The sequence below is a fragment of the Loxodonta africana genome, chromosome 11 (assembly GCF_030014295.1).
Source record: "Loxodonta africana isolate mLoxAfr1 chromosome 11, mLoxAfr1.hap2, whole genome shotgun sequence".
Lineage (NCBI taxonomy): Eukaryota > Metazoa > Chordata > Mammalia > Proboscidea > Elephantidae > Loxodonta > Loxodonta africana.
Genome location: NC_087352.1, coordinates 16,663,897 through 16,683,454, shown reverse-complemented (window position 1 = coordinate 16,683,454; position 19,558 = coordinate 16,663,897). Strand labels below are relative to the sequence as shown.

Below are 19,558 nucleotides of genomic sequence, written 5' to 3'. Positions count from 1 at the left end.
TTTGCAATCGGCCTCAGCAACGAGGGTTGGGTAAAAGAAGGAGGAGCCAGGAGGCGTTGAGAACAGACCCAGAAGTTCCGGACACCCATCCTCCACTCAGCCTCGGCGGGTGGGAGGGGCCGAAAAGTGACGCCACGCCCCCTTCAAGGACCGTTTGCATATTTAGGAGGAACTACCGAGACCTTTGGAGGACCTGAAAGCCTAGAGAGACCAGAACCCATCGCTCTTAGGGTGTTTCCGTTTCCGCTAGGACGTTGGCGGTTAGTGAGCATCATGGCAACCGTGGTAAGTGTTGGCGCGTGGGGAGCGAGTTCGCAACCCTGAGTCTGAGTGAGGCGAGGGCTCCGGGCCTGGACTACTGGATCTGAGGGAGGAGGGGGTTGGGGGTCCAGGCTGCTGAATCTGAGGAAGCAGAAGCCGGGGGCCTGGAGTCCTGAGTCTGAAGGAGGAGGGGGCTCAGGGCCCAGACTTCTGGGTCTGAGGAAGGATGAGGCTCGGGGCTCGGACTCCTGGGTCTGAGGGGGGGGGGGGGTCCAGACTCCTGGGTCTGAGGTAAGGGAAGAGAAGGCGGGGGGCCTGGACTCCTGGTCTGAGTGAGGAGGATTCCTGGGGGTCCAGACTCCTGGGTCTGAGGAGCAGGAGCCGGGGTCCTAGACTCCTGGGCCTGAGGGAGCAGGGGCTGGGGCCCTGGATACCTGGATCTGAGGGAGGGAGGGCCTGAGGGCCTGGACCCTGGGCCTGAGGGAAGAGAAAAAAAGGGGCTGGGATCCCGGAATCTTGGGTTGAAGTGGACATTAACAGCCTCAGTGGTCAGATCTGACCCATCATTGCTGTGGGAACTCCAACTCCCAGAATCCTCTAGGGAGGAACAAAGACCAGTTCTGCAGTCCTTTGCCCCAAAGTCTGATGAGGATTGTAGTGTCTTGGGCTTCCAGTCCATCTGGATTTTTGAATGGTGCAAATGGCCCTGAGTTCCAAGGGAGTTGCATAGGCTGGGGTCCTTTCCTGTGTGCTTGAGAGTGTGGAGTCTTTTAGTGAACCTTGAGCCAATAGAAGCAGTGCTGGGAACCATAAGGGTGTCTGTCAGTGGGGAAGAGGAAAGGACTGGGGCTCAGAGGCTGCAGATCTTGTAATGGAAATGTTTTGGCCATTTCCATATGTCCAGTACCTCATACAGTGCTATAATCTCTTGACTGTTTGAATGAATTAGTGCAAACTCCATGAAGGAGAGATTAGGTGCACTGGAGCTGGTATCGAGTATCTGCTTGAGAAATGTTTGAGCGAAGAAGGGATGTGGCTTGAGGTTGAGGGTTGGGCTGAGCTTCCACATGCTTCATCTCCATGGTGACCTAAGTCAAGATAGGGGAAGGGTGGGAGTCTAGAGTTGCTGGTGGCTGGGGGGCAGAACTTGGGTCTGCTGCTGTTATCATGACAAGGGGATGGAAAGGAAAGTGGAAGAGGAAAGGACAAAGGCTGGAAACTCCTGACACCCAGTTCCCCTGGATGCAGAGGAAGTATTGGAATTTTGGGGAGGGGGTACCTAGCCCATTCATACCCTGCCTGAGGCAAAGGAGAGACAAGCCAGATGCCATAGCATCCACTCTGACTCATGGTGACCCCATGTGTGTCACAGTAGAACTATGTTCTGTAGGATTTTCAATGGCTGATTTTTCAATGCCTGAATTTTAAAATGACCTTGATTTCCATGGGACCAGTGGGCATCAAAGGAGCCATGGTAGTGCAGCATTTAAGCTGCTCTGAGGAAGAAATGACTTGGTGATCTCCCATGAAGATTAAGCATAGAGACCCCTACAGGGTAGTTCTACTCTGTCGCATGGGGTCGCTATGAGTCAAATTTGACTTGATGGCACCCAGCAGCAACAACAATGGGCATCAGGGTGTAGAAGGGGTTTAAGGTGAAAGGAAAAGACCTGGTGGGAGGTGATCTGTGGGAAGAGGTGTGTTTATACTGGCAGAGCTAAGGTTGGGCTTCTTGGATCCTTATATCTTTTTTGGAGTACCTGGGTGGTGCAGTAAGATCGCTATGAGTCAGAATTGACGCGACTACAACAGGTTTGGTTTTGGTTTGGGGTGGTGCAGACGGTTAACACACTCAGCTGCTAACTGAAAGGTTGGAAGTTCAGGTCTACCTGCAGGCTCCTCGGAAGAAATGCCTGGTGATCTACTTCCAAAAATCAGTCTGGGAAGTCAGCAGGGACCAGACTGTACAGCCTGATACCTGCTCTGTATTGGTTTCTTCCTTCAGGAGTTCCCAGTTGCGTGGGGAGGGAAGGGACTGTGTTCACTGATTCACCAGTAATTCCTGAGCACTTAGTATGTGGGGACAGAGTGGTGAGTGAGAGAGACACAGTCCTTGTCTCCCTGGTGACTCCTGTTATGAGGGGCTGATCGCCCAGCACTAGCGGGACACAGCGGGGAGGGTGAGAGTGCCCGGTGGCTGAGCAGCCAGCATGCCCCGGAGGGGATGGAGCAGAAAGGACTTTCTCATGGGAGTGGGGGAGGAAAGTGGGGGTTCGTGCAAGCTGGGACCACAGGGCTCTTCTGACACATCTTCCTGCACCCCTAGACAGCCACGACCAAGGTCCCAGAGATTCGCGATGTGACAAGGATAGAGCGCATTGGTGAGTGAGCCCACGTGGACCCTGCTGGCCCCAGGTGTCCCTGAAAGAGCAAATCTTCCAGGACCCCTGAGAGGTGGCGGCCTGTGCACCATCTCCCTCATCTAATGGGGGAGGATCCTGAGCTTTGGAGTGGAGTCGGTCGGTGCGTGGAGGACCGTACTGGGTCCCTGTCTCAGGCCTCACCGCTGCTGGCTTGGCTACCCTGCTGGGTTCCTGGATGTACCAGCAGCCCACACGGAAATGATAAAAGCTGACGTGTACTGAGTGCTTACTGCAGTCATTCCCCAGCTGAATGTCTCATATGCCAGCACATGTGGGGCGTGAACTCTGTGAGGGTGGGGACAGGGTTCGGCCCCTTCCCAGCTGTGTCGCCAGCACAGGACCCCAGCAGAGCAGATGCTCAATAACCACTAAACTCACAAAAGCGCATCCTGGCGAAGCCTTTCAGTAATACCACAAGGTGCAGACTATTATCCCCATTTTCAGGGGAGGTGACTGAGGCTCAGAGCAGTCATGTCACTGGCCCACACTCACATGGCAAGTGAGTCAGGGATCCAGGAGCAATAAGTAGGGCCTCGTGGGGCCAGCAGAGGGCAGCCTTCAGAATGTGACCGGGCCTTCACTCATTCATTCTTTCATCCTCACTCATGCATCTGGCAAATTCATTCATTGTACATCTCCAAAAGAGGCGATCGAGGGCTCGCGGCTCAGTACATGGGTTCTGGAAGCACAACACTGGGTTTTCTAAGCCCAGCTCTGCCACTTCCAAGCCATGCAGCTGGGGGCCAGCTTCTCTCTGTGCCTCAATTTCCTTCTCCACAAATGGGAGCTAAGAGTTCATCTTGTCGGTGATTGTAAGATTTCATAAGGTAACCTCTGTGAAGCCCTTAATGTGCATGTCCCGCACTGTCTCAACGGTTTAAGGACAGGCACCACTGGGAGCTGAGGGCACAGGGAGAACTCACCGTGCCCAGTACAGTCCTCGGCACTCACAGTCTAGTTCAGGGTTGGCAGACTTTCTTAAATGGCTGAATAGTAAATCTTCTCTCTGTTGCATCTACTCTGCCATGTTGTTGTTGGTTTCCATTGCATAAATTTCAGCTCATAGCAACCGCATGTGACAGGGTAGAACTGCCCCATAGGGTTTTCTTGGCTGTAATCTTTATGGGAGCAGATCGCCAGGTCTTTCTCCCACAGAGCCACTGGGTGGATTCAACCTTTTGGTTGCTAACCAAGTGCTTAACTGTTGGTGCCACCAGGGTTCTTTTGTAGTAGTGCAAAAGTTGCCATAGACAATACGTAAGTGACTGTGTGCAGCTGTGTTCCAAAAAAAAAGCTGTGTTCACAAAAACAGGTGGCTGGCCAAGGGGCCGTAGTTTGCCAAGCCCTGCTCTAACACAAAGTATTGAAATCCAGTCTTCCCCATCTCACTGGCTTTGTGGTCTTGGGCAAGAGACCTAACTTCTCTGAGTCCCCTCTGTCCCCTCATCTGTATTATAGGGTTATAGGATTCAGCAAGGGCCTGGGCCTGTTGTTATGGAACCCTGGAAGCACTCTCAGGGTGAAAATGGCTCACAGGGTTAGAGCATTAGAACTTGTGAGTGCCTTGTGGTCCATAAACAAAGCAGTTGTGATAGCTAGCCCTTGCAGTTAATTACTGATGTGAACATGTGGTTCACCAGGTCTAAGTAACTTTCATCCAGCTAGGATGTTATCCTACAAGCAGCTCCAATTTATCGAGCATTTACCACGTTCAGCCTTCCTGCCAGCAACCCTGTGAGGTGGAGGTTTGCTCTCCCCACACCCCCAGTTTGACCAAGGCGAAAACTAGAGTTCAGAGGGGAAGCCACTTACCTGAGGATACATACTTGCCGGAGCTGGCCATAACCTTGTCTCCTCATTTTCCCTCACACAGGTGCTCACTCCCACATTCGGGGGCTGGGGCTGGACGATGCCTTGGAGCCACGGCAGGTAGATCGAGGAATGGGTACGAAGGCATCTCCATGGAGGCCTCGGGCAGAGGGTCCCCAGAGACTGGGTGTGTGGGGATGTGTGATATTCTTCCAGACCTTTGGTCACATTTTTATAAAATTCGTCTAGAAGTGGAGTTACATTGATGTTAAAAAATTGGGATAGAGGAGGTGAGAAAGTATGCCTGTCTGCTCTCTGTGGCCCTTTTGTGGTTTTTCCCAGAAATCGCTGCCAACGGTGTGGCTTTCAGTTCTTACTACAGTCAGACGTCACCTCATTTCCTCTGTCACCCCACAGGCCTCCCAGGGCATGGTAGGGCAGCTGGCAGCCCGGCGGGCAGCTGGTGTGGTCCTGGAGATGATCCGTGAAGGGAAGATTGCCGGGCGGGCAGTCCTCATTGCCGGCCAGCCAGGCACCGGGAAGACGGCCATCGCCATGGGTAAGATGCTACGTGGGGTGGGGGCTTCCCTTTTCTCTGCCAAATATTCCCTCCTGTGTATGTCAGGGTCAGGTTACCTACCTTTTATAGAAAACCCAAGATAGCACTAGCTTAAACACTTAAGAGTTCATTCTCACATAGAAGAATCTGGATTAGGGAGTTTAGGACATATTGATCAGCTCCATGAGGTCTTATACCTTCATGCCACTACGTCCTCTGCACTTGCTTCCACATCAAGATCACCTTATGTTCCAAGAGAGCTGCCACAGTTCCAGCCTTCCCAGCTATACTCCAGGCAGCAGGAAGAAGAAGAAGGTTGTAATGAGGGCGTACCTCCTAGAGGTAGCTCACTTTAAGCAGTTGTCCTGAGCATCACATTTTTGCTTATATTTCATGGACCAGAACACAATCATATGGTCACACTCTGCTGCAAAGGAGGCTGGGACATTACAAACCTTTTTTTTTTTAATTTGAACTGTAGCTGCCTTAATTAAACAGGGGTTCTGACACTAAGGATGAAGGGGAAGATGGGCATTGAGTGACAATCAACAGACTGTTGCAGTCTGTTGAGATCTTTTTACTCACAACTGTCCCTCATCCTTGTTAAACTTCTATTCATCCTTCAAAATCCTACCCAGGCATCTCCTCCTTGTTGTAGCTTTTCTTGAGCCTCCTTTCTTACCACATTGAGTCAAAGTCCTCACTTCCACTTCTGTGCTCAGACCTCGGGGCCAGGCAGTGAGAAGGCAACAAGCAGGTCTTCAGTTAAGGTAAAGTAGTGTTCATTCTGGTGCCCTGGTATGTGAGGCCCTGGGACGGACACTGGGGACACATAGATGAGTAATACCGAGGCCCTGACTTCAGGGAGCTCCTGGCCTGCAAGAAGTGGCTGTGACACAATGTGCTGTAATGGAGGTAGCAGGGGATTGAGGCAGCTACTGACCCTAGTCGTGGGGAGGAGGGGTAACGTAGTGGCAATAGTCAGGGGAGGCTTCCCAAGTAAGACTTTTAGGATGTTTGGGAATCTCCCGACAGACAGTAGCAACCAGGGTATCCAGACACTGGATTAGGCACATGCAGCGACTTCTTCACGCATCCTTCAGCCATTTCTCATCTCATAAATCTTGGTGAAGCCGCCCTCAAGCCAGGCTCTGTGCTAGAGATGCCCCAAGTCTGGTGAAAGTCCCCACATGGTGTGGTGCGACACTCACACTGTGTCCATTCAGCAGATACTTGCTGACCTCTGTGGCAAGGAAGCCCAGGGGAGAGTCCAATCCCTCCAGAGTCCCCTCACCATCTGAGAAAGGGGATCTGGGAGAGCTCCTGCCTCACTCTGGTCAGAGGGTTCAGAAAGAACCTGTTTGTGAGGACTTGCCACTGAGCTAGGCAGAGCCTCAAGAAGGGCAGTTGGGGAGAGGAGGTCAGTGCTTGGAGTGGTTGTAGGAAACAGCCCACTGTCCACTAGTTGGCCCCCACCCAACCAGCAGAACAGACCTGTCTGTCCCTGCACTGCTTCCAGGCCTTGGGGCGGGTCGTGGTTGAGCACTGGTGCCTGACGGCCTGCCCTGTAATTGCTCCCCTTTGGAATGCTGTCCTGTGTTAGGCACATGATATTCACTTGTTCTTTTTTTTTTTTTTAATTTTTGTTGCTGAGAATATACACAGCTGAACATACACCAATTCAGCAATTTCTTCATGTACAGTTCAGTGACATTGATTACACACTTCAAGTTGTACAACCGTTCTCACCCTCCTTTTTTTTCCAAGTTGTCCCTTCCCCATCAACATAAACTCACTGCCCCCTAAGGTTCCTATCTAACCTTTTGAGTTGCTGCTTTCAATTTGATTCTGTATAGATAGTTTTTCAAAGAGCACAGTGCTCAAGGCAGACATTCTTTACTAGTTAATTTGTTCTGTTATTGTCACCATGTTATACGGGGGAAACCGAGGCTGAGGGAGCAGATGAGACTTGCCTAAGATCACACAGCCCTAAGCAGTAGAGCTGGGACTTGAACTTCGGAGTCTGGCTCCAGAGCCATTGCTCTTAATTGCTCCCTCTGCCCCTTGACCTCTGCCCCTGCACATCACTCTCAACTGCTGAGGCTAAGCAACTCTTAGAAATTGGGAGACAAGCTTAGTGAGGCTTTAAGGTTATGGGGTTTACCCTTGGGCCAGGTGGCTTCTAGCCCAGGCCTGTTGATGCAGCCCCTCTACTTGCTTGGGAAGGTGCGGGGGACCTGGTGCTGGAACCACCCCGCCTACCCAGACCCCTCATCCCCAGGCATGGCCCAGGCTCTGGGCCCTGACACCCCTTTCACGGCCATTGCGGGCAGCGAGATCTTCTCCTTGGAGATGAGCAAGACCGAGGCCCTGACGCAGGCCTTCCGGCGGTCCATCGGCGTCCGCATCAAGTGAGCTGGGACCTGGGGTGGGGGCAGCGCCACCTCCCTGCCCCGGCTGGTCTGTTCTTTGCCTGAAGGCTCATGGGAGTTACAACCCCCCAGGGGCCCGGCGATGGGCTCCCTCCCCTGATGTGTTGTCTGGCTAGGGAGGAGACCGAGATCATCGAAGGGGAGGTGGTGGAGATCCAGATCGACCGGCCCGCCACAGGGACGGTGAGTCGGCTCCCCAGCCCGGCCACCTCCGGCCCAGGGTGGGCGGGAGGGGATGTCGGTCAGTGCTGAGGTCAGAATCCTGGGGAGTATTAGGGCTGCAGGTAGGAGCCACCTGCGTGCCAGCAATAAGGGATCAGAGGAGTTGACACTAGGAGCAGTTAAAACCGAGGCCACAGAATGACAAGAAAATAGGCCTGGAAGTTCTCTACAGCAATTCCTAACAGGCTTTTTTTTAACTGTTCTGTGGGATTTATGCACATCAGTACTGAAAGGCATTTCTGTCCATTTTACTTGATGAATGTGAGTGTTTTTCTTTGTTTTTTTTTAGCTGGGAATTTAATTATTAATCTTTTTAGTATAAAATCAAACTCATAGGTACAGAAAAATGCATAAGACAAGTGTGTGGTCTGATGAATTATTATAAGGCAGATGCCCTACTGCCCTTGGATGGTGCAAACAGTTAATATGCTCAGCTGCTCACTGAAAGGCTGTTGGTTCAAGTCCACCCAGATGCACTTCAGAAGTAAGGCCTGGCGACCTGCTTCTGAAAAGCAGCTGTTGAAAGCCCTGCGAAGCACAATTCTGGACTGACACGCACAAAGACTGCCATGAGTCAGAATCAGTTTGACAGCAGCTGGATTTTTTTTTTTTTTTTTTAATGCCCTTATAACTACCAAAAGGAGCCCTGGTGGCACAGTGGTTAAGCACTTGGCGGCTACCGAAGTGTTGGCAGTTCGAACCCACTAGCCCCTCTGCGGGAGAAAGAAATGGCAGTCTGCTTCCGTAAAAATTTACAGCCTCGGCAGTAACCCTGTCCTATAGGGTTGCTGCCAGTAGGAATCGGCTCAACGGCAGTGGGTTTGAAACTGACAAACGACCTGCTGTACATATTAAAAGTGTAGGATTTGATAACTTTCGATGTACATACACACCCTAGAAGCCATTACCACAATCATGATAATGAACATATCTATCACCCCCAAAAGTGTCCTCGGCACTGTGTATTTTGAAGCTGGGTAAACAGGCCTGGACAGGGCGGGAGGTGTTCAGCAGCATCGGGGGAGGTGTGGGCCTTCTCTGAGTCCCTTCCCTGGCTCTCACCCTTCCCAGGGCTCCAAGGTGGGCAAGCTGACCCTCAAGACCACGGAAATGGAGACCATCTATGACCTGGGCACTAAGATGATTGAGTCACTGACGAAGGACAAGGTCCAGGCTGGGTGAGTGGTGGCTGCTGCGCTGAGTGGCAATCGTGGCGGTGCAGCTGGGCCCTTCCTCTCCTCACCCACACCTGCCCTCCCCCATAGGGATGTGATCACCATCGACAAGGCCACAGGCAAGATCTCGAAGCTGGGCCGCTCCTTCACACGTGCTCGAGACTATGATGCCATGGGTTCCCAGGTGCGCCATGAGCTCTAGGGTGGGACCCCATGACCCTGGATCACCGAGACATCCCCACCCCTTCCATCACCCTGGGCCCCTAGTGCTTGGATCCTCATATCACCAGACCTCATGTCCCTGGTACTCTGGAGTCTTCCCTGTAGCCCCTAGGACAGCTGGGAGCCCCTTAGCCTGGCACTTTGACTCTGCATCATCACTCTGCAGACCCCATATCCTTCAGCAGTTTTGACAACCCTGGTCTTGACCACCTTCGCTCTCCTGCTTCCCTCTGGACTTCCAGCGCCATTCCAGGGAGCCCCAACCTCCCCCAGACAGAGCCCCTTAGGGTCCCCCTTCATGCCCTTATGGCCCCTGTCTCTGTCCCACAGACTAAGTTTGTGCAGTGCCCAGACGGGGAGCTTCAGAAACGCAAGGAGGTGGTGCACACCGTGTCCCTGCATGAGATCGACGTCATCAACTCCCGCACCCAGGGCTTCCTGGCACTCTTTTCTGGTGAGGCCCACCCCACTCTGCACTGGGCTGGCGGCTGCTCTCAGATGCTCCCTGTCCCATGCTCCCCCCTGCTACTTGCTTTCTAATAGGACCCACACATGACCTCTCTTCCTCAATCCCCGATACTCCGTTTGTATGCTTGGCTCTTCCTCCCCTCTCGGTGGCTAGCTGCCTGCACCCCTGTCAGGTAGTCCAATGGGGCTGTGTCCTTGCTGTCTTTCCCTCCTGCCTTTCTCTCTCTCTCTTCCTCCTTTGTAGGGGCGCTTTAGACCCTGTGACCCTCCTGTCACTTTGCCCCTCCAGTCCCTGTCATCTTTTGGGCCCCAGCGTCCACCTTCTCTGTTTTTGTCCACCTCTGGGTACTTCTGACTCCCCTGAGGTTCCCCTGCCTCCCTCAGGTGACACAGGGGAGATCAAATCAGAAGTCCGTGAGCAGATCAATGCCAAGGTGGCTGAGTGGCGTGAGGAGGGCAAGGCAGAGATCATCCCTGGGGTGAGTGGCCAGGGCCAGCTACCACGGTCAGCACTGCATTGGGGGTCCGGGTGGCGAGTTTGACACACGCTTCAATGGCTCCAGGTGCTGTTCATTGACGAGGTCCACATGCTGGACATTGAGAGCTTCTCCTTCCTCAACCGGGCGCTGGAGAGTGACATGGCACCTGTTCTCATCATGGCCACCAACCGCGGCATCACCCGGTGAGCCAGCTGCAGGCGCCTTCAAGGGCCCCAGGGGAAGTGGGGGGCCCTGGGCAGTGGGTGTGGCCACAGGTCACAGTAGTAGCAGGAAGCAGGATGATTATTGAGTGACATGTTGGGAGGGGACGGGTTTAACTGCTGTAACAAAGATAGTCATCGCCGTAGTGGCTCAGATGAGGTGCTCTTTTCCCCCAAACAACCCCACGGTAGGCGGGTGGTCTTGGGTGGGCAGGTGGCTCTGCTCCACAGGAACCCCAAAGGCCACATTCCTTCTGTCTTGTTGCTCCCGTGTTGCTCCTATATCCCATAAGGCTGCAGCTCCCAAACTGTGCCGAGCCACCCTGTGGTGCTGCTATACTCTCAAGAGTGCTGCGGGGCTTTGACATTTTTGAGGGAAGCACAGTGTGATGTCTATTGGACGTTAGTCAACTGTAAACCAGTTGTTTAGACCTAACAACTTAATAAACAGAATTTTTAGTATTTCTCTTGGCCTAAGGGTACCGTGGAACGATTTCTGAGACCTGAAAGTACTGCGCTGTGATAAAGTTTAGGAACCTCTGGCCTAGGGTGTTACTCCCTGTGTCCGCCTTTTGGCTCACGGGTTGGGAGAAGGAAGTAGAGGGCAAGTAGCCTTCTGCCAGGCTATGGCCCAGAGGTCACACCTGGCACTCCTGACTTCAGGGGTTGGGGCTGAGCTGAGGAAAGCTATCTCCAGCGCTGCAGCCGTGTGCCCAGCTGAAAGTGGGCAGTGGGGGCGGCTCTCACTAGAAGGAAGAAGGGGAATAGCTCCTGGGGGCAGTGGGTGGGTTTGCCAGGCTCTGTGCTCGGCACTTTCCTGGATTAACTCCTTGGACCCTCAGAGGAAGCTTAGGTGGTGGGTATTGTCTGAGCCACACTTTATAAATCAGGAGTTCTGGTGACACAGAGATAAAGCGCTTGGCTGCTAACTGAAAGGTCAGATGTTCCAACCCGCAGCCCCGTGGGAGAAAGATGTGGCAGTCTGCTCCCTTAAAGATTTACAGCCTTGGAAACCCCGTTGGGGAGTTCTGTCCTGTTCTGTAGAGTCGCTATAGGTCAGAAACTACTTGATGGCAAAGGACTTTATTTTACAGATCAGGAGACAGCGAGGCAGAGAGGGGCCCGGGGCTGGCCCAAGGTCACATGTCTAGAAGGTGGCAGGGCAGGCATTTGATCACTGAATGTCCAGGGTTTGAGAGAGACAGGGCAGGGCTGGGAGCATGTCTGTGAATGGCTACAGGTAAGGGCGTGGGAATTGCCGTGGGACATCTCCTGGGAGGAGGCAGCAGACATTTCCTGGGTGCCCACTCTGCCAGGCCCTGGTTCAGCAGGGGACAAGCTCAGCAGAGTCTCTTCCTGTGGAGCTTGTGTCAGACAGGGGTGGACCTTGATGTGGTAATCCCAGACATGGGTATCTAGGTAAAGCCAGCCCAGGTCTGTGCAAGGTCCCTCAGGATTGACGCAGGCAGGTGATATGAGCTGGGTGCTGAAGGTTAAGTGGTGTTTGGCCCAGTGAGTGGGTGGCCAGTGGGGGGTGGGGGTGAATGAGGAGTGTTGGAATGGAGGAATGGGTGAGTGAGGGCCCTGCCAGGTGCCGGGAGGCCCCCTGATGGTGCTCTGCTCCTCTCCAGCATCCGGGGCACCAGCTACCAGAGCCCACACGGCATCCCCATCGACCTGCTGGACCGGTTGCTCATCATCTCTACCTCTCCCTACAGCGAGAAGGACACAAAGCAGATCCTTCGCATCCGGTGTGGTCCCGGGGCTCAGCCAGCTGGGGAAACTGAAGTCTGGGGAGGAGGGGGGACTGGCCCCAGGTTGCTGGGTCTTCTGGGGAGAAGACCTCTGACCCAGAGTGGAGGCTGCCATGGGGCGGGCTGGGGGATGCCCAGGCTTTAGGCTCAGTCCGGCCTGGACCTCTGTGGCCCTTCTAGCCTCAGCAACCTGTGATTTTGAGGACAGAGACTGCACCTCCCCCGGGAGGTCCCTCAGCAAGCGGAGGAAGAGCCAGTGGCCCAGACAAGCCTGGGGGTTGCCGTGACCACCCCTTGGCTGCGGTCAGGGGCTGGCCCTGGTTGAGCCCCCATACCCCTGCCCACGCACAGGTGTGAGGAGGAAGATGTGGAGATGAGTGAGGACGCCTACACAGTGTTGACCCGCATTGGGCTAGAGACCTCACTGCGCTATGCCATCCAGCTTATCACAGCTGCCAGCCTGGTGTGCCGGAAACGCAAGGTCAGCTGGCGGAGTGAGCTGGCAGGTTGAGGTGGCCAGCCCTCTCTGAGCAGCCCTGAGTCAGGGCTGGGTGGGGCATTGGGTTTAACCCTAGACTCTTTGTTGTTCAAGACAGGAAATTTTTGTCCTCATGTTTATCTCTTAATTCCAGGCCTGGCACATAGTAGGTGCTCAGTAAATATCTGTTGGACGCAAATAGATACTGTTAGGTCCATTTTATAGATGAAGGAACTGAGGACTGGAGAGGTTGGGTCTAGAACTAGGTGGTAGTGGAGCAGGATTTGAACGTGGGTGGTCTGGCCCAGAGGCCTGCCCTCACCCACCACCCTCTGCTGCCTGGAGGACTGGGGGGCAGGAGCTGGGTTCTGTGAGTGGTGAGCATTGCAGGAGGGGGGCACCCACTGAGGCCTTGCCCTCCCCCCAGGGCACAGAGGTGCAGGTGGATGACATCAAGCGGGTCTACTCGCTCTTTCTGGATGAGTCACGGTCCACGCAGTATATGAAGGAGTACCAGGATGCCTTCCTCTTCAATGAGCTCAGTGAGTTCCCCGTCCCCCCACGGGGAGAGGAAGGAGGGAGCCTGGTCCCAGGCCTTGCTGGTTGGGCTGCTCTGACCACAGACACACCCCCTTCTCCCTTCTCCCCACAGAAGGTGAGACCATGGACACCTCCTGAGCTGACGTCCCTCTCCCCAACCCTGTTTTCTACCCAAGTTCTACACTGTGACTTTGTATAAAATGGTTCTGAAACTGGACCTTTCATGCATGTGTGTGTGTGTGTGTGTTAGCACCTGAGCCACAGAAAGACACCTACAGAGCACGGGTTTGAGAAGCCTTTATTGGGAAGGGAGAGAAGGAGTGGCTGCTGGCTCTGGGAGTGGACAGGCATTGGGGGCTGGGAAGGGGTCCTTAGAAGAGGAGGAGGCCTGGGAAATGGGGACTGTCACAGGCCACAGGCTGGGCCCTGGGGCCCCCGCAGTCAGAGCTGCTGAGGCGACAAGGCCCACACCAGCAGCTGAGGGCCACAGGGAAGGAGACCATGGGGTCCACGCCAGGTGGGCAGCCAGGCAGCCGGACGGAGGCAAAGCGCAGCTCACGGTATGTGCACACAGGCTGGGGCACAGGTGGCAAGGCAGCTGGCAGCACCCGCACCTGGAAGCCATAGGTGGGGGCAGGGGTGCACAGGGTGTCTTTCTGGGGCCAGGTTCTCACCTGATCTCTGCTGCTCTCCAGAGATCCCAGGTAAAGGTGTAGGGACCCTCTGCAACCTCCTTCCCTCACACCAGCACTGACCCCACCTTCTGGGGTCCACCCATGCTGCCCCCCCCCCCCCCCCCCCCGGTCTCCAGTGCTTGCTCCTGCTGGCTCACCATGCTTGGGCAGTAGCCGGCACAGATGCTGGTGGTGAAGGTGATACAGACAGGGCAGGCCTCTTTCTCCGCAGTCAGGGTGGCGTTGATGGGCCGACACAGTGGCCGAAGTGGCCCCCTGGATGCCCACACCCCCCCCAGCAGCAGCCACAGCAGCAGGCCCTGGGGCAAGGCAGCATCTCAGGGGCTGAGACCCTGCCCTGAGCCCTCACCTTCCACCCTAGAGTCACTCATTCAGGGCCCACCCCTCCCCTTTGACCTGCCATCCCTGACATCCACCTTCAGGGTCCAACCCACAGCCCGACCCCCATGCCAGGGCACCCCAGTTAACCCCTATTTCAGATGCCTACCATCAGGCCCTGCCCAAACCCCTCCCTTCTAGGCAGACGCTGTCCACTTCTAGAAAGAGACCCATTTTTCCTCAGGGCATCAGGTCACAGCTCTCTGTCCCTCTGTCCCACGTGTGCCCCACGCTCTTACCTGTAGTGTCTCCATCTTCAGTGCCTCCCCTGCCTCCCCTACCTGGCCTTATACCTGTGGACTGCGGGGGCGACAAGGCCACTGGGCCGCGGGGGCATGGTGAAGTAACCTGGACACTAATCCCCCCGGGGGCGAGAGGTGGACAAGGTCAGGGAGCACCCAACCCCCACTGAGTGAGATACCTGCAGTGATGTGGACCTGACACTCTGGCTTTGGGTGCCAGAGAAGTCGTGGGGGGTACAGGAAGTAGGGCAGAGGAAGCCCTTAGCAGGACCTGGTTCCCATGAAGCCCGGCCTCAGCCCATCTCTGGAGCCAGCCCCTCCGACCCAGAAACGGTGATCAGCTGAGACTTCAATTGTGCTCCAGACATCCCCAACAAGGGATTTAGCCGGAGCCCAAATACCGCACGCCCACGTGGACATGGTTTAGGCTATTTAACTCCGCCTTTGATTAACAAGGAAGCCCTAGTGGCATAGTGGTTAAGGGTTTTGACTACTAACCAAGACGGCAGTTAGAATCCACCAAGCGCTCCTTGGAAACCCTGTGGGGCAGTTCTACTCTGCTCTACAAGGTCACTAAGAGTCGGAAAGACTCAACAGTAGTGGGTTTGGGGGGATTTTTGATTAACAGAAGCCCAGCCCCTCCACTACAGGGGGCGTGCCTGGCCCCCCCCCCCCCACACCGCTAAAAGAGCCAACGGGCGTGTCCCAGGCTCAGCCTCGCCTTCGCATAGCAGACGGGGATCGCGCTTCGGCCCCCTCCACGTTCGGGGGGCGAGTCCCGGGCTGAGCTGGCCGGTTGCTCAGATCAGCGCGGGCTTGCAGCTGCCATAGCGCGAGTTCTCAGTGCCGTAGGCTTGCGGCACGCTGTAGATGGCCGGTACTGGCTTCCAGTGGGGACCGCCCCAGGGCGCCTCCAGCGGGCAGAAGCGGTCCAGCCCGCGGAGAGGGTGCAGCGGGGGGCTAAACGACTCTTGGGCCAGAGACAGCGCCCCGCGGTGGGGCACGGCCGGCGGCACCGGGCGCGCGCGGGGCACGCGGACCCGCGGCAGCTGGGGTGGCCTAGAGGACCGCGGACAGGGCGGCCGCAGTGGGCCGTGGCCCCAGGCCTGGGGCGTCTCCTCGAAGCTCCAGTAGGTCAGCGAGTCTTTGCAGGGGTATCCGGACAACTCCTTCCTGGTGGTGGGGTGGGGGGAAGGGTGAGACAGGGAGGGCACGGTTGGATCCTCGGGCCCTGAGGAGCCTGCAGACCCGAACTCCTGAGTTTCGAGGACAGGACACAATTTTTTGGAGTCCAGATTTGGTCTGGGACCCCTTAGGAAGGATGGGGCCGAGGACTCCTAACCGAGATTCCTGGGTCCTCGAGGTACTGGGGGTTCTTGCATCCGTGGGAAGTAGCTAGGAGCCAAGACACTGAGGGAGGCCCCACCCTCGATCCTCAGAGTCCGCCCCCAGATCTCCATCCCCTCTGGGTGTCTGTCCCTACTGCAGGTTCCTGAGGGTTGACACTAGGGTACCTGGGCGCAGAAAGAGGTAGGGGCTGAGGTCTGAACTTCTGGTTCCTACGTGTGCAGGAGCTAGCTGAAGGCTGAGAGAGACTACGAGGTCAGAGAAGGAGAACCGACCCCAGGGACGTCCCACTGGCCTGTGTGTGGGCTATATGTGCTGGGGGGCGCTGGGGGCGAGGAGTCGGGCTCACTTCGGGTAGGCTCGGAAGTCCCGGGCCGTGGTGGTCAGGTACAGCTGACGGCGGTCCAGGATGCCCTGGTCGGATACGGTGAAAGGCTGGCCGGCCAGCTCGGAGTTCCTAGCCCAGGGGACAAGAGCCTGCGGATTAGATCGGGAGAGGAGGAATGAGCAAGAGAGGTTTCATACTCTGGTTACGAACCTTGAGTTTCGTCCCCAGACTCAGAATCTGTCCTGCCCATTCTCGTGCCAGGGTACTTTAGTTTCGCTCCCCAAATCAGAACCCTTGCTAGTCTCTACCCCCAAATCCAGACACTTTCTGCTCCACCAAGGAACTCCAAGCCAAGCCCCCAGCCGCAAAAAAACCTGCCGGCTGCGCTCCCAGACTCAAATCTTCCTGTTCCCGCCAACTGGAACTCAGCTGCTTCATGGCTCTTCCCATTCAAGAAAGCCTAGCTCCGCCTCTTGTCTAAAGAACTCCCCTGGCCAGTGTCAGAATATTCTAGTCCCGCCTCCAGGTGCACAGCGCCACCTAGCCTGGCCACGGACAGACCGCCACCTACCTCTGCCCCAGGGCTTCCAACCCGTACAGTCCGGTTCGAACCCCTGCTATACTGAATTAGAATCTACTTTTTAACAGGATCCCCAGGTGATTCTTAAGTATGATAAATTTTGAGAACCACTGCCCTACTAGTAGTTCTCAGAATTGGTACCTAACCAGCAGCATTTAGCATAGCTTGGGAACTTGTAAGAAATGCAAATTCTCAGCAGAGGTTCAAACCAAAACAGACCGGTTCGAAGTCCTGCTCCTCCTGCCTCCAGAACCCTCCTAGCCCGGCCCAAGGTTCTACTAGTTACCCTATGGCCTCAGAGCCTGGATTCAAGGTCTCCTGTTCCCTCCTCTGGTGGCATAGTGGTTAAGTGCTAGGGCTGCAAACCAAAAGGTCGGCTGTTCGAATCCGCCAGGCGCTCCTTGGAAACTCTATGGGGCAGTTCTACTCTGTCCGATAGGGTCACTATGAGTCGGAATCGACTCAATGGCACTGGGTTTTGACAGGTTTGGAAACCCTGGTGGTGAAGTGGTTAAGTGCTACGGCTGCTAACCAAAAGGTCTGCAATCTGAATCCACCAGACGCTCCTTGGAAACTCTATGGGGCAGTTCTACTCTGTCCTATAGGGTCGCTATCAGTCGGAATCGACTGGACATCACTGGGTTTGGTTTTTTGGTTCCCTCCTCTGGAGCCCTAGTAGTTTAGAGCTCATCGGCTACCCAAAAGGTCTGCCGTTGGAATCCACCAGCCGCTCCTTGGAAACTCTGTGGGACAGTTGTTGTCTGTCGTATAAGGTCGCTATGAGTTGGAATGACTCGGCAACAGGTTTGGTTCTCTCCTCAAGGAGCCCTGGTGGCACAATAGTTAAGCACTCTGGCTGCTAAGGGAGAGGTGGAGAGGTGAGTTGAATCCACCAGCTGCTCCTCAGGAGAAAAAACCTGACGATCTGCTCCTGTAAAGATTTCAGCCTACGAAACCCTATGGTTTCTCTACGAAACCCTATGGCAGTTCTCTGTCATACAGGGTCGCTATGAGTCAGAATCACTAGACAGGAACGTGTAGGGGTTCCCTCCTCCCTCTGACCCTGCCCATAAAAACCCAAGCCCCTCCCCCAGCCTCTATCACCAACCCCCAATGCTTAAGCCACGCCCCTAGCCTAAAAATTCCCTCTCGCCCAGCTCCCGGGACCCCCTAGCCAAGCGCCTAGCCTCAGGAGCCCTCGGACCCCGCCTCAGGAGCTCCAAGCTCCGTCCTCTCCAGCGGCCAGCGCCGTCCCTGCTCTGCGACCTGCGAAGGGCCTCTGCGGTGGTGGTCCGCAAGCTCCAGGGGTTGGGACCCGATGTCGAAGGTGGTGCGCGGGTCCAGGCCAGGCCAGCCGGTGTACTGCGCCCTCGTTTCGCTGCAGTGGTGCTTCGTGATCAGAGGGAGGCGCCAGGCTCGCTGTTTGAGCTGTGGGAAGGCGACCCGGGAACCCAACGTAAGGGCGTAGGGGACAAAAGTGCCGTTCCTTGCCTTGTCCCCGCCCCGCCTGGACACCCCACAATCTTACCTTTTCCCCTAAATCCTTGATCCCCACAGTTCGCGTAGGGTCCGCTGGCTCTGGGGCCTTGGGCTGCGCGCAGGGACCGCCGTGGGTCTTGGGCACGTAAGCCGAGCCCGAGGTGGTCTCCCACCTGCTGACGACCTCGTCGAAAGCCCAGATGTGCGGACCTTGCTTTGCGCTGGGGAGTAGGGGCTCCGCGACCGTGGACTGGGAAGAGGCGCAGGACGTCAGCGAAAAAGACCTAGGAGTCTAGGCCTCCAACCTAGTCCTCTGCCAGTCGAGCCCCCACCCTTTCCTCTCTTAACTGCATCCAATTTCCCTCCTCCTTTTTCAGACAGGAACCCAAGACCCACTCCCCATTCCTCAGCACCCAGCCTCTCCTCCTTCAGAGACAAGCTTTTGGGCCCCCACCCCATCTGGCCCAGGAGCCAGAGTCCTCTCACCTGCACAGTGGGCGGGGGAAAGGACGCAGATGGGATAACGTGGTGGCCGACGCCACTGCTGGTGAGATGCCATTCGGGCCAGGATCCAGGCACCTCGGTCCAAGAGATGGGAGGCCACAGGGGGCCATAGCGCAGAGCCAGGGTCCGACCCGCCATGGCTCCGCCCCCACTCGGAGTCCCAGTAGGAGCAGGCTTGTTGTTGTTGTTGCCCCAGGTGACAGAACCCACCTACCCCACATCCAGCCAATAAAGAGCTTTCGGGCATGAGGATGTATATCATGAGAAAGAGATCCAGGGACGGAAGAGGCAGAGACCTAGAGAAAGTCTGGAGGAGACCTAGAGAAAGAAGGGCAGAGATCCAGGGGTGAGGATGGGGGGGACAGAAGTCCATGGAGAGAGTTTCAGAGATCCCAGAGAGAGGGGGCCAGAGACCGAGGAGGGGGATAGAGACCCAGAGAGAGAGGAACAGAAACTTAGCTAGAGGAATGGTGGGGAGGGTGGGGAGGTGGACAGAGACCCACAGAGATGGAGGGACAGAAACCCTGAGAGACAGGGTCTACAGAGAGAGGGGAACAGGGTCTCAAAGAGGGGGCAACGGAGGACAGAAACCTGGGGGTAGGGTCAGAGATCCAGAAAGGGGAGGTAAGGAACCCAAAAGAGGGGGAGGGAGTCTACCCAGAGCATAAAGGAGTCCATGAGGAGCACCCACTTTCCTCCGGATTTAGACCCCAATCACAAAGTCCCAGCCCTTCAAGTTGCTTCCTCCCTCTTCCAGGCTGGCTACCCACTCTGGGGGTAACGATTTCCAGACTTCCCAGAGCCTCTACTGCCTCGCCCTCTGTCCCTCCCAGTCTGTGAGGCCCGCCCTGTCTGCCTTTGATTTGGTTGAAAACTTCCACCTGGGTATGGGGGTGGGTGACAAGGGAGAGACCCACAGCGGAATACTTGGGGAAAAAAGAGAGAGAACGACACAGAGAGCT

At 55.7% G+C, this 19,558-nt stretch overlaps 3 protein-coding genes across 6 annotated transcripts; 1 reads left to right on the top strand and 2 right to left on the bottom strand.

Annotated features, from left to right (window-relative positions):
• Positions 1-10: 10 nt before the first annotated feature.
• Positions 11-13,331, top strand: RUVBL2 (RuvB like AAA ATPase 2). 4 transcript variants are annotated; one of them, XM_064293999.1, is made up of 15 exons: positions 11-285; positions 2,588-2,642; positions 4,558-4,613; positions 4,911-5,052; positions 7,334-7,463; positions 7,601-7,667; positions 8,778-8,884; positions 8,972-9,065; positions 9,434-9,557; positions 9,956-10,050; positions 10,135-10,253; positions 11,903-12,022; positions 12,377-12,506; positions 12,931-13,045; positions 13,159-13,331. In XM_064293999.1, exons 1-15 carry the CDS (start codon positions 274-276, stop codon positions 13,179-13,181), a joined length of 1,389 nt encoding a protein of 462 aa, XP_064150069.1. In that variant the 5' UTR covers positions 11-273; the 3' UTR covers positions 13,182-13,331. The 4 variants fall into 4 exon arrangements, with proteins under 4 accessions (XP_064150069.1, XP_064150068.1, XP_064150070.1 ...); XM_064293998.1 differs by having other exon boundaries at positions 15-285; positions 13,156-13,331; XM_064294000.1 differs by lacking the exons at positions 2,588-2,642; positions 4,558-4,613 and having other exon boundaries at positions 19-285; positions 13,156-13,331.
• A 10-nt stretch (positions 13,332-13,341) lies between these two features.
• LHB (luteinizing hormone subunit beta) lies at positions 13,342-14,778 on the bottom strand. Its single transcript, XM_064293164.1, is given in 4 exon segments — positions 13,342-13,434; positions 13,436-13,657; positions 13,876-14,054; positions 14,760-14,778. Coding segments are annotated over 4 exon segments (513 nt in total).
• A 380-nt stretch (positions 14,779-15,158) lies between these two features.
• On the bottom strand, positions 15,159-18,785 carry SAXO3 (stabilizer of axonemal microtubules 3). Its single transcript, XM_064294002.1, has 5 exons — positions 18,579-18,785; positions 18,142-18,342; positions 17,880-18,041; positions 16,055-16,182; positions 15,159-15,531 (listed from the first exon to the last, which is right to left on the bottom strand). Exons 1-5 carry the CDS (start codon positions 18,732-18,734, stop codon positions 15,159-15,161), a joined length of 1,020 nt encoding a protein of 339 aa, XP_064150072.1. The 5' UTR covers positions 18,735-18,785.
• Between the last annotated feature and the right edge of the window lie 773 nt (positions 18,786-19,558).